Below are 12,403 nucleotides of genomic sequence, written 5' to 3' on the forward strand. Positions count from 1 at the left end.
CTTTGGGTCAAGTTTGCGATATATAAAACGCTTTAAAAAAAAAGGTCCCACGAAGAGTACAGCCACGCTAAAATCATGAGCTCCATTCCAGGACTCGAGCAACCTGCTGTATCTCCAGTTTCACGCCAACTTTTTATCTCAACAAACAAACAATTTCAACTATTGAAATCTCTGTCATATTATGAGTCTCAGACAGAAGCAACATCAATTATACCAATACATGAAATTGTGCAGTATGAAAATGATTCTGTTAGAGACTTCGAAAGATAAGAAATAAAAATCTCTTCTTCAGTCTATCAACATTACAGACGGCTCCTTGCTTGATGTTTGTTTTGTGACAGATACCTTTCTCGATCAAGGTCACACATAAAAGTAAAAAAGTTTATTCAACTTGGAAAATGGTTGTGAAAATATTTTTATGTTAAATATTATTGTAAATTAATTTTCTATGTGTATTTTAATTGTAGAACTAAAGAAAAAAATGCTACAGCACTACTTAATTTTGAACTAAGTCTTTAATCAATGTAAATAGATTAAATTACATTAAAACATTTTTTTACTTTAAATGATTACATAAATTGTCCTCATGTAACGTAACTGGTGCGATGTAAAGCGCTCTTATACCCAATACCTTTGGGTCAAGTTTACGCTATATAAAACGCTTTAAAAAAAAAGTCCCACGAAGAGTACAGCCATGATGAATGAGCCCCATTCCAGGAACTGAGCAACCTGCTGTATCTCCAGCTTCACGACAACTTTTTATCTCAACAAGCAAACAATTTCAACTATTGCAAACTCTGTTTTGTCATATTATGAGTCTCTGACAGAAGCAACATCAATTATACCAATACATGAAATTGTGTAGTATGAAAATGATTCTGTAAAATAAGAAATAAAAATCTCTTCTTCAGTCTATCAACATTACAGACGGCTCGCTTCTTGCTTGATGTTTGTTTTGTGAAGGATACCTTTCTCGATCAAGGTCACACATAAAAGTAAAAAAGTTTATTCAACTTAGAAAAAGGTTGTTAAAATATTTTTATGTTAAATATTATTGTAAATTAATGTTCTATGTTTATTTTAATTGTAGAACTAAAGAAAAAAATGCTACAGCACTACTTAATTTTGAAATAAGTCTTTAATCAATGTAAATAGATTAAATTACATTAAACATTTTTTTTACTTTAAATGATTACATAAATTAGCACCTAGATTAGAAAAATATATTTTTTATGCATTAATAATTAATTAAAGTGAAGTATACAGTTTAATAAAAGTAATTTAATTAGATTTAATCAAATTAGTTGTTACCTTTATTTTAAAATGCAAAAAACGTATTAAAATATATACTATTTTATATGTTTGAATACTAAATTATATTTATTTATATTTGTAATATTTAATTCAATTTAATTTATTTAATTTAAGTCATTTAATAAAACATTATTTCCTAAGGATTTCATTTGGAGCCCCTAACTCCTTTGATTTTGGTGGAATGTGGGTGCAGTACTAGTGGTTTGCCATGTGTGATGCTGAAGTAACTTCAGCTCTGAACTGACTTACTGCTGTTTTTGGCAATGTGGGAATTCATGGGTTTGAGTATGTGTGTGTGTGTGTGCCCCCCACCTTCCCCTTTCCCTGCTCAAATTACTGGCCGCCACTGCACCAGTGAAAGTGTCATATGCAATAATGGATTCCCTATTTCATGAATGACAGTTGCAACTAATGAACAATATTGTAATGCATCATTTTTACAATATCTAATGGCAGAGTTGTGTCACTCTCCATATAGTTGTAAGAGCTCTGTGTCAGACAAAAACAGCTTGCTCAGGCTTGCTTTGCCAGGAGTTTAAGAATTAGTAACTTAAACAGTAGTATTAATTTAATCAGCATTCGACAAAGACTGCAAAGGCAGGGCTGACATTGTTACTGTAAAAGTAATTGTGTATCAAGTGCTTTGCCCAGGCCGGTTTGCTTCTTTCTCTTTTTCCTTTGTGCATTTAGGTAAATCATCCACTAATAATTACAAATTTTACCAGAATGCATAAATTAGAAATTACCGAAAGTGCACTTAGTCCATCCATTCCTTACCTAAAGCATTTAAGAAAACAATTGAAGTGTTTACAACGATTGTTTATATCTCTGCACAGAATGTAAAGGCCTGATCCTGTATCGTAAACATATCTCAGGGTGCTCGTCTAGGGCGCTGGAACTGGAATGCGGCTGATGCTACAGCACCGTCAGGTCTAGAGACAGTTCAGCACTAGAAGGGAAAAGAATGGACTCCGGCTATTATGTGTCTTACCTCCACAACATTAGCTTTTTATTCAAAGAAAATAAAAGATTGAGCCCGTAGACAACTTTTGTCTTGGGTAAGCACTAAGCAGGTCCTTTGGAGGATGAAAAAATGAGGCCTATAAAAGGCACTAATGTTAAAATTAGCTAATTTGCAAAGTTTATAAATATTGAAAATCAGACTCATTTAGGCCTTTTAATTGAGGAAAGTTTTGGCAGGCAAGTGTCTAAACGTTGAGAAAAAACAAACCATACATGGCTAAAACCACTTTGGTTTATTAGTTGGCTCTTTACCTTGATGCATCAACATATTTCACAGCATCGCATCATAATGCACCATTGACCTACCTTTTCACACAACCTCCTCCAACCCTTAAACACAAGCTTCCGCTACACCGATACCCCTGCCCTGCCAGTCAGAAAACTATCCAGTACCATTGACACTGCTTGAAATGTCATTTGAATTCTGCAAACAGTAATGCATGCACCTTCACACACTAGCTCAAATTTGCTGATAGTGTCAGATAACATTAACACCTTTTGTACAACTTCATATCTGGGGTAAACCCATATTGGCTCTAATTCTTTCACTTCAACACCGCAGAGCATATTTTCAGATGACTGTCTTCCTGTAGCTGGCTTGGAAACTAAAAATAATTTTAGATAAAGTCCCATTGAAATATTTTAAATCAATTTTGACATGCTTTCTGCCTTTACTGCTGCATCCCATTTCAAAGAGGAAGATTTGGATAGCTTCCTGACAACGTGATTAGGATTGAGACCTGGATGTTAGAGATTTCCATTGCTGATAATGTTACACTTCAGTCACTGAAGTGAGTGCACATACTAGGTAGAAGACTGGTCCTGATGCGACCCGTTTTGTAATTTACAGGTTTAAACGTCAATAAAATCCTTTGGTCTGTGACGTTTATCTCCTATAGGGTTCCCATGTGAACAGTGAACAGGCCTTACTTTGAATTAATGTGGAAAACCAGGGATTGTATACAGCGTTATTTTTAATTTGCACATTATTCGTCTCTTTTTTTCACACACTTCGTAGAATGCACTTTTGTCACAATTGTTTTCGGAAGGTGCCTATAAAAAGATGTTGAGTATGAAAAAATATATATTTAAGCTAAAAGGATATGACATTTTGTTGTAACCATTTCTTGTCTGCACTTTCTGGGTTTCAAAGACTGTCCATTCTCTTGCCCCCCTGAGCTCAATTAGGGCCGCCAGGGGTTCTCCCTCTAAACCCTGGAACAACCTAGCACTCAGAGAATTGAAACATGAATGCAGATTCTGGAGCGAGCATGTGTAGCGACTACTGCTCGGCTGCCAAGCTGAATCTCAGAGCCAAACAAAAAATCTATTATGAGGCCATAGCTCAGGCCAAGAGGGAATTTTTCACTGCATGTATCGACTCTGCTAAAAACAATGCTGAGGACATTTTTTTGATAGTACAGAGCTTTACGTCGCCTCTAGCCCAGGCGTGTGCATCTCCATCTTCAGTTGCCTGGTGCTAGATTCTTTCTACTTTTTTTGGGACAAAATACGCACGATTTAGGCGGCTTTCTTACCAGGTGCTAATGAGATTGAGGCAATGCCATTGACTCTTCCGGTGGACACTATACACAGCCTGAATGCCTTTATTCCTGTGAACTTGGCTGATTCACTTAAAATCCTCAAGTGTCTAAAGTCTGGCTCTCCCTCTGATTCCTGTCCGGCCAGGACGATTAATGCAGAGGTAAAAAGCATTGTCAATCTGTCCCTCTTCACAGCTAGCGTCCCTGCGTCCTGGACACAGGCCAAGATCTTACCATTCATAAAAAAGGCGTACGCCGATGACACACAGCTGCTCTTTACCTGCACGACAGTGATGCACTTACAATCTCAGCTGGAGTGGGCACTGAAAAGTATCAAAGAAGTTGCTGAAGTGGTATCAGAAATTACTTGAACTTCCCTGGCCCTCTGCTCAGAAATGAATGACACACAGCAGGAATCACAGGGGCTTGCCGGATGCTCTATGTACATACAAATCCCAGTAAGAATGAGAGGCCCTGCCAGGTGCTCAGTGGACAAAATGCACAGCAGGAATGACAGGGCAGCTGGGTGTGCTGTGTACAAAATGTGAGGCCCAATAAGCAGTGGGTTGGAGATCACTTCCAATGTGCATTGAAGTGTTAATGGGAAATGCTGTCACTCACAACGCATGATACTCCAAATATCCAATGACTGTCCTATGAGTTTGCATATAGATGGGTCCGAACTGAGGTGGTAAAGTGAGCTAAAAATGATGATGGATTCAACCCAGATCTGTGACTGGGGGTGAGTGTCTGAAAAGTTTCAGGGCACCGTCCATCATCTCCTTGTGTTTGCTTTGTCCTACGAGTTGACCACAAATATAAGTGATACTGGCAGCAGAGGCAGGGGATGTCCCATTGAATTGCTCTATGTATCTTGTTGTGTTGGATAAACCACACTCCATTAGAGCAATAGCTCAAGGGGGCTGATCCAAAGCCTGTTTGTGTGTCATTATTTTATGTATCATTGTGTGTCAATTTCAAGAGATTTGGAAAGACACATAGCTTTGCATTACATTACTCCAGTCCCACAAATGATAGTTCACTCATAATTTAATAACCATATACAACCTTTGTAGGTATACCATCATAAATGCACTGAGAGGTTGCCCTAACGCCGTCTACTCATCATTTCCATTAACTCAATGTACCATATTATAGTAGTGGCTACACAGGATGCTGTGCAGGCATATGCTCTCTTGCTGTTTCCCTGTGGCCTGCCTGCATTCTCACTTGCCCTTACCTGACCTCAGTAAAAGTGCATATGGTCTCATAAGTATTTAAAGTCTGGCAGATGATGCTAATGACCGAACCCTCCTCAATGAAAATCTATCCCATTCATCCTGGTATAGATCCAAGATGCACAGCTCCAGACATGCTGACTGGCACCTACCTTACTTTGGGAATTTGTGCAGGAGGTGTTCCATCCCCTAAACAGCAAAACTTGATGTTGAGGTATGCAGAATGCAAAATAAAAGGGTGCTCTGCATTTTCCACCTTTATAACGGAGAAATGTGAGCTCAGAAGGCTGTGAAGTTTCATCAGGGCCGGACTGGCTACCGGGCAGTTGTGTGTCCTGCCGAGCAGGGGGATGATTTCTCTGTGGTTTGGGCTTATTTCTTTGATGGGGACGTGCGTGCGCTTTGAAATAAAAAAAGCAAAACGAATTTCGTTTTGCACACACAGGTCCCCATCAACGAAATCATCCCCCTGCTCGGCAGGACACACAACTGCCCGGTAGCCAGTCCGGCCCTGAGTTTCATTCAATGTATGATAACCCTATTGGTTCAGCCAGTCTCATTATTATGGTAAGCATATCTGTAAGAAAATGCGTCTTTTTGTATGTTATTGTAAAATTGACATTGGGACACTATTAGCCAGGCAACAGTACATGTATTCTGGACCCCTAAAACATGTAAACATTGTCAACACGGAATGACATATTTAACCTACCTATACCCTAGTTTATGGTACAAAAGTGTACCCAGGGTCTGTAGGATAAATGTCACTAGTAGATTGCAGCACATATTGTGCCACCGCTGACGTGGTAATGTAAAGCATACTGGCTATGCAGTTTTTAAGCTGCCATTTGACCCACAAAATAAACTCATTACCAGTTCTATGCCTTCATTTCTGATACATATAAGCCACACCTGATGTAGGCCCAAAATTCCCATAGGGCAGAGTGCATGGTATGTAGAAAGTAGAATGTCTATTTTACATGTCTTGGCAGTGAAAACCTCCTAAGATATTTTTCAGTGTGGCCAGGCTGTCTCTGCCATAAGAAATAGCTAAAATATTATACAGGGGTTAGTTTTAATAGTAATTTAAAATCCAACTTAATAGTCAAGATGGATTTTACATTACTTTTTTTTTAAATTACACTTTTAGTAAGTTGCTTTTTTTCTGGCTGAGCCAAATGTGCCATTCTGCCAGTGTTCACTCTCACCCAGGAGCTGGGAGGCTCATTGATTTGCTGTGAAGTAGCTCACAGAGCTGAGACTAACAAGGAGGGATTTGCCTAACCAGTACAGGAGGGCCATCTAAGCTTTGCCCAGGAACGTAATTAACTTCAAAGATGGCTAACTGGTCATTGGCCGATGTAGCGCATACCGAGCCTCCCTCCCTTTTGTCTTCATAGTCAACTTGTACTTCAAACCCAGTGGTAGGGGTAGCTATCTTAGATTTGGTTTGGAGTGACCACCAGGGTGGTTTTGCCCCTTGTCATAGCACATATCTGGGTCGGCAAATGGAACTTTGCACAGGGAAAGAAAAATTATGCCATGTTGGTTTTAGGTAGAGAGGGGTACTGTGGGACAGTTTACAGTAAAACACACAGGAAGTGCTGCAAAAGTGGGGAACCTTTACCCTATTGGTTAGGGAGTGGCCAGGAATTTTTGCACCCAAAGTCTGGCACTGGTCATAATTTGACACCCCCAGTTTACTCTTTAGAACACTTCTGGACTTTTGAATGACAGAAGAGGGAATGCACCTGCTGTTGTAACATGTGAAGAGAACTGTAAGGGCTGTACCTGCTCCCACTTGTACCCTGGACTGATGAGTGAATTCATCTTGTTAAGCTTCAGGTACACAAAAACTACAAGAAGCCAACTTTTCTGAGAGCGCCAGCTGCACAATTACAACTGGACCTTCCCTGGACCCTACTGGTGTTCACCTGGAGTTAGACAAGAACTCGAAGTAATGTCCCTAAGTCCTGCGACCCTTAGATAAATGTCAGAGTGTACTCTCCTACCTAACCCTAAACACTAGTATTTAGAAAATTTTCAGGGATTTCTGCATGGAGAACTGACAGAAAACTGGGACAAACCAGTGAATCAATCCGAGAAAGGTGCATTGCCACTGCGTTAAGTATTCAGGTCACTCCTGCTCAAAACTTTTTTGCAGCAGCAAATCCATTTCAGCGGACTTCAAAGGGATCTGGCCTCATGGAGCCCTGTTGTGCTGCAGTTTGCAGCCTTAACCCATTGGAGGAATTCAATCTTCAAACAAGTGACTACGTTTAAAGGTAAAAGTCTTCACTGGGTGAAGGCGCCAAAAGTGTCTGGCTGGAGTAGGACTTTCCTTGAGCTCGAATTTTAAATTTTACCTGCTCAGAGCTTTCTCGGCAAAAGTCAACTGCTTCACCTGTATTTTGTTTGACAGCTATCTAGCTACGTGGAACCAATCTCGGCCACAACCTGCTAACTTGCCCCGCTGAGGATCTTTGACTGGCATTTCAGAAACTCCATTTTAATAAAACAAAATACATATAGCTGGTTCTCCTAATTACATTTTTGGCATTTTGTTGGCATTTCCTTCATTACATATTCTCTATTTTTATAAATTGGAGTGTGATTTTTATTTTGTTTTGTTTTCAACTTTTTGACTGTTTTGGTACTTCTACATTCTTTTCACATTTTTCTTAAGTTAGGATTGTCTTCTTTGTGTCATAGCTACCAGAAGTTTCTCTGAGTTTTAAATTCCTGAAACTTTAGCTGGACCTAGAAAAACTAGTGACATTATTATGTGTGTTGGGCTACTATCCAGCCCAAACTAATAGACCAATTTTTCACAATGTAATTATCACTGTAAAAATATACTGTTGTGTAAAGTAGCATAGGTATATTGTTTCAGAAAGCATAACACTGTTATCATTTACAAATTGTTTCTCTTTTTTCCAGAATGCACTTCCCAATTGGATATTGTTATAGTCCTTGATGGTTCAAACAGTATTTTCCCATGGATAAGTGTCACAGAATTCTTGAAGAGCCTGCTGAAGAATATGGTGATAGGACCCAGAGACACACAAGTAAGTACTGTTTGTGATGTAGGAACTATTTAATATTGGTAATTCAATAGTAAAATATTCCACTGAACAAGAATGATACACATATTAGAAATGAATTAACATCCTAAAATCCTTAACCTCAACACCCACCTTTTTCTAGTACATTGAATGAATAATGTATGGCTCAATCTTCAACTATCAACACTCTTGCTTGTATTCTAAACTAGGCTATTACCTTTTTCAGTATAGAGCTGTACTGTTCTTTTGGTTCTAGTTGGTAACAGTAATGGACAAGAGTGCCAGCTCATGCACCCTGCACATGTGATCAACAATTGCAGTAGAAAACACATGTGGAGTAAATCATGGGTTCTCACAAATTGTCAGCTTCCCCCTTAAGCAGCAGTTACTCTGCCTCATCCCTTAACTCTCTTGCTAGCCTGACCTACTACACAACAAATGAAGTCCAAGTTCTCAGATGAGTACCGGAAATTAATGTGTGCAACGGCGCTTAGTCATCTCTATCAACTATGTAAGTGGTGTGATGTACATAGTAGTTAGGGATGCTGGGGAAATGAAGGTGGATATGGTCAGAAAATTGTAAGTTAGATGCAGAGAAGTAGGCTTCTCTCAATATATAGAGTTTGAACACTTGATAGTGTGGACACACGTGGTACATTTATACATTCCATATGTCAATCAGCAAATTTGCTTATTTGTAGTTTTCCCTTTCTTATATTGAATGTCTTTTTTTCTCAAGCTATTGATTGGAGATGGCACACATAGGGCCCCATTAGGATGTCGGGCGGATCGCCACCGCCATGATTGCGGTGGAGATCCACCCGACATCCTTCCCCGCCCGCCACCCATTTCCCCCCGCCATATTACTATTGTGGGGGGGACCATCCGCCACTTTTTCAACTGGTCAACGAGTTGACCGGGCTGAAAAAGATTTCATATGGTGACGGTATCTGTTAGACACTGCCATCCATATTAGGATGTGGGCGGGAACATGCTTTTCACCGCCACAGAAAGCATGCAGGAATGTCATGTGGGGGCCAGTTGCGGGCCCCCAGGGACTCCGGGGGGTGCACATGGGGGGGTACCTATTGTAGCCCCCTGCACTTCACTGCACAACGTGGCAGGTACCACACGGTGCCTGTCACGTTGTGCATTGAAGTGCTAAATGTTTAAAATGCGGGATGCGACTTCCAGTGTGGCGGGCGCATCCTGATGGTCCCCACGGGACCGCAGCCCTTATGGCGGGTGGTCCAGTTTTTCGTCTGGATGGCGGGCCCATGGTGTTAGTAATGTTCCAGCAGTAATGTTCCTTTTCATTGCAATGGGTTAGTTTGCTTGCTGTATCTTTCCTTGGGCAATCTAATTGCATACAACTTTTAGTCTAATAACTCTTTGTATATTCTTTGCATCAATAGCAGTCGTGTGTCGTTCAGAATGGGCCTAAATCCACTTTTCTAGCATTGCCCATACAGTACAGGTTATTTAATTTCAGACTAGCACCTGCTGATTCATTTATCGGGGCATGATTCTAATTTTACTTATTTATGTATTTGTTGAATCTTATCACCTCACTTCCACTGCTTTAGAATGACTCTCTTGTCACATTAATTAATTTAGCTTGAAATATATTTTTATTGTATTATTTCCATAAAAGAGTGCATAAATGTATAAATACCTTATACAAAACAAGTAAAGAATTCTTACGGAGAAGATGGCGGCTGTTATTCCACATGGGCCACATGTGCTTCCTAAGAATTATTTCAGGGCCGAGGGGTTTCTCCACGTTCAGAAATCTACCTAGCAGACACATATCTACATGTAAGATGCACTCTACAGCCTGGTTTAGATATTCGGCCCCCTGGGAGAGCAAATAGTGGCAGCCTGTGTCCTTTTGACTGACAGACAAAGTGTCCGTCCTGCTCGCCAAAGGGTGGCCCACCTCTCCTGGCACATCAAATGCTATCCAGCCTTTGATACCAGATGACATTCTCCTAATGAGACACGTGCCAGTAGGTCTTCAGAGGTTAATGACGGTGTTGTGTAATATCAGGTATCCCCCTGCAAAGGGACTTGAATTAAACCCCAAAAAACCTATGGTGATGACCCTCTCCCGAAATGAAAATAAATGTCAGGAGCTTCAAAAAGAGAAACACGCACCACACGAGGAAAGCATATAAATGTCTTGGCGTCACCCTAGATAGCACAAATAATATCAAACTTCATCTCCAATCATTAAAATCCAGAATTAAATTCCTTGTATACGAACCTAAACAACTGAATTGCTAGACGTTAGAAGCCATCCTATCCAGATCACTGTTTCACTTACAACAAGCACAATGCAGGCTCACATCCGATTAGAATTCGGACCTCAAAGACAAGAACTTGTAAGAAAAGGATCATTCATCAAACTTTCCAGAAAACTGTGTGATGCCTCAAATAGCTCATTCAATAGCCTCATTTGAATGGAAGTTCTGTCTACCAAACCTGGAAACCAGTGAAAACGATGTATAATTACAGCTTTTACAACACTTCAACTGTCAGAAAACTGGGTGCTCCCCCTCCCACACACATGCCAGATTCAGGACGCTAGTGAACACATCTGTTAAAATACTTCACTGCAACAAGACAAAGATTAATTTGCATAAAAGCCCATGCCTGATCGGTGAAAGGATCTTACGTTTTTGTAACTGATCGAAGGTACTTCCTACCTCAAACTAAGATTGATGGCACACAGACTGAGTTATTTTACCACAAAGGACTTTTTACTAAAATGGAAAATAGCCTTCTTGCACATTCTTCGTACCTGTCCCATACTGAAAGACCAACAGAGGAAGCTTTTGTGTCCCCATGTCATAGACCTCTATGAGAGAACTTCCAGGTGAGCCCTGATAGGAAGCCTGAATAGAGACTACATGCAATTAAACTGCAAATGGGTTAAATGTTGATAAAAAGGCCAACTGAATGCTATCCCAAACATAGAAAGCTAATAATTAACTTATGTATGTAAGGTGTATTCACTTTTGACTGAAACAACTTTTATAATGGTTTCAATTAACTCCACAAAAAAGAAACATAATAATCTGCACTTTTGAGTCATAGAATGCTACTCATTCTTTTCCAACATGTTATAGACATACCACATGTAGATATTCACTGGAATTGCAAAAGATAAGCATACATACAAATACAGGCATTGAATGGCACATAACATAGTAATGTTGGAACGTAACAAGCAAACAAAATGGGACGATGACAGAGATTACACAATTACTGTGGAGTTCACTGACACGCCATCGATGTAATAAATATTGATGTAAAATGATTGAGTAAAAAATATAGACAACAAAAATATTGACTCCTATACTCAAACAAGTAAGTACAAAAATATCGACTAAAAAATATCAATGTAAAAAATAGAAATGTATAAAATATCGATTTTTATACAAATACCAGCTTACCCGTCGCGCGTTGCTGCAATCTCCGAAGAAAGGAAATTCAAGGAAACTCATTATGATAACATTTATTTTATTTGTGGGTTTACACCGCGCTTGAATCGACTCCCGAAGGAGTATCTCTGCGCCCAAAAACACCAGAAGCATAGTTTGAAAGAACAGTCATTGTAAAGAAGAGCTAGTTCTGAAACAAGAAAGTTTTCAGCTTTTTCCTGAAGATCAGATGTTCTGGACATTGCCTGAGCATCAGGGGGAGCCTGTTCCATAATATAGGGCCAACCACTGACAGAGCTTTGCCACCCTTTCTTGCCCTTTTTACTATGGGCACTCGAAGGAGAAGCTAGTTGCTAGACCTAAGGGAGCGGGCAGGAGTGTAAGATATACATTTTTCTGTCATATATGAGGGTCCTAGTCCTTTTAAGCTCTTGTGAATTACACAACAGATCTTACATTTTACCCTTTGGCGAATTGATAGCCAATGTAGTTTGTCCAAAAGGGGTTTTGACGGAGATCTAGGGGGGGCATTCAGGACAAGCCTAGCAGCTGTGTTTTGTACTACTTGGAGTTTGGCTAATACTCCATCGTTGGCCGATGCCAGCAACCCGTTGCAATAGTCAAGACGACTAAGTACAAGGGCCTGCACCAGGGTTTTTCTGGTAAAATCAGGGAGTAGGGGAACACTTTTCGGAGAAGACCTATAACATGAAAGCAAGAGCCCACAATGTTATTTCCATGCTGCTTTAGGGATAGCTCCTGATCCAAACATA

The 12,403-nt window shown here is 39.9% G+C and overlaps 1 protein-coding gene across 1 annotated transcript in view; it reads left to right on the plus strand.

Annotated features, from left to right (window-relative positions):
* Positions 1-12,403, plus strand: part of ITGA1 (integrin subunit alpha 1) — a 1,037,437-nt gene that overhangs the window by 372,069 nt on the left and 652,965 nt on the right. The window contains exon 6 of the mRNA XM_078675060.1: positions 8,060-8,187. Within this exon, the coding sequence (XP_078531186.1) occupies positions 8,060-8,187 (128 nt within the window). The remainder of the gene's footprint in view (positions 1-8,059; positions 8,188-12,403) is intronic.

This window comes from Lissotriton helveticus, chromosome 2_1, assembly GCF_964261635.1.
Source record: "Lissotriton helveticus chromosome 2_1, aLisHel1.1, whole genome shotgun sequence".
Classification (NCBI taxonomy): Eukaryota; Metazoa; Chordata; class Amphibia; order Caudata; family Salamandridae; genus Lissotriton; species Lissotriton helveticus.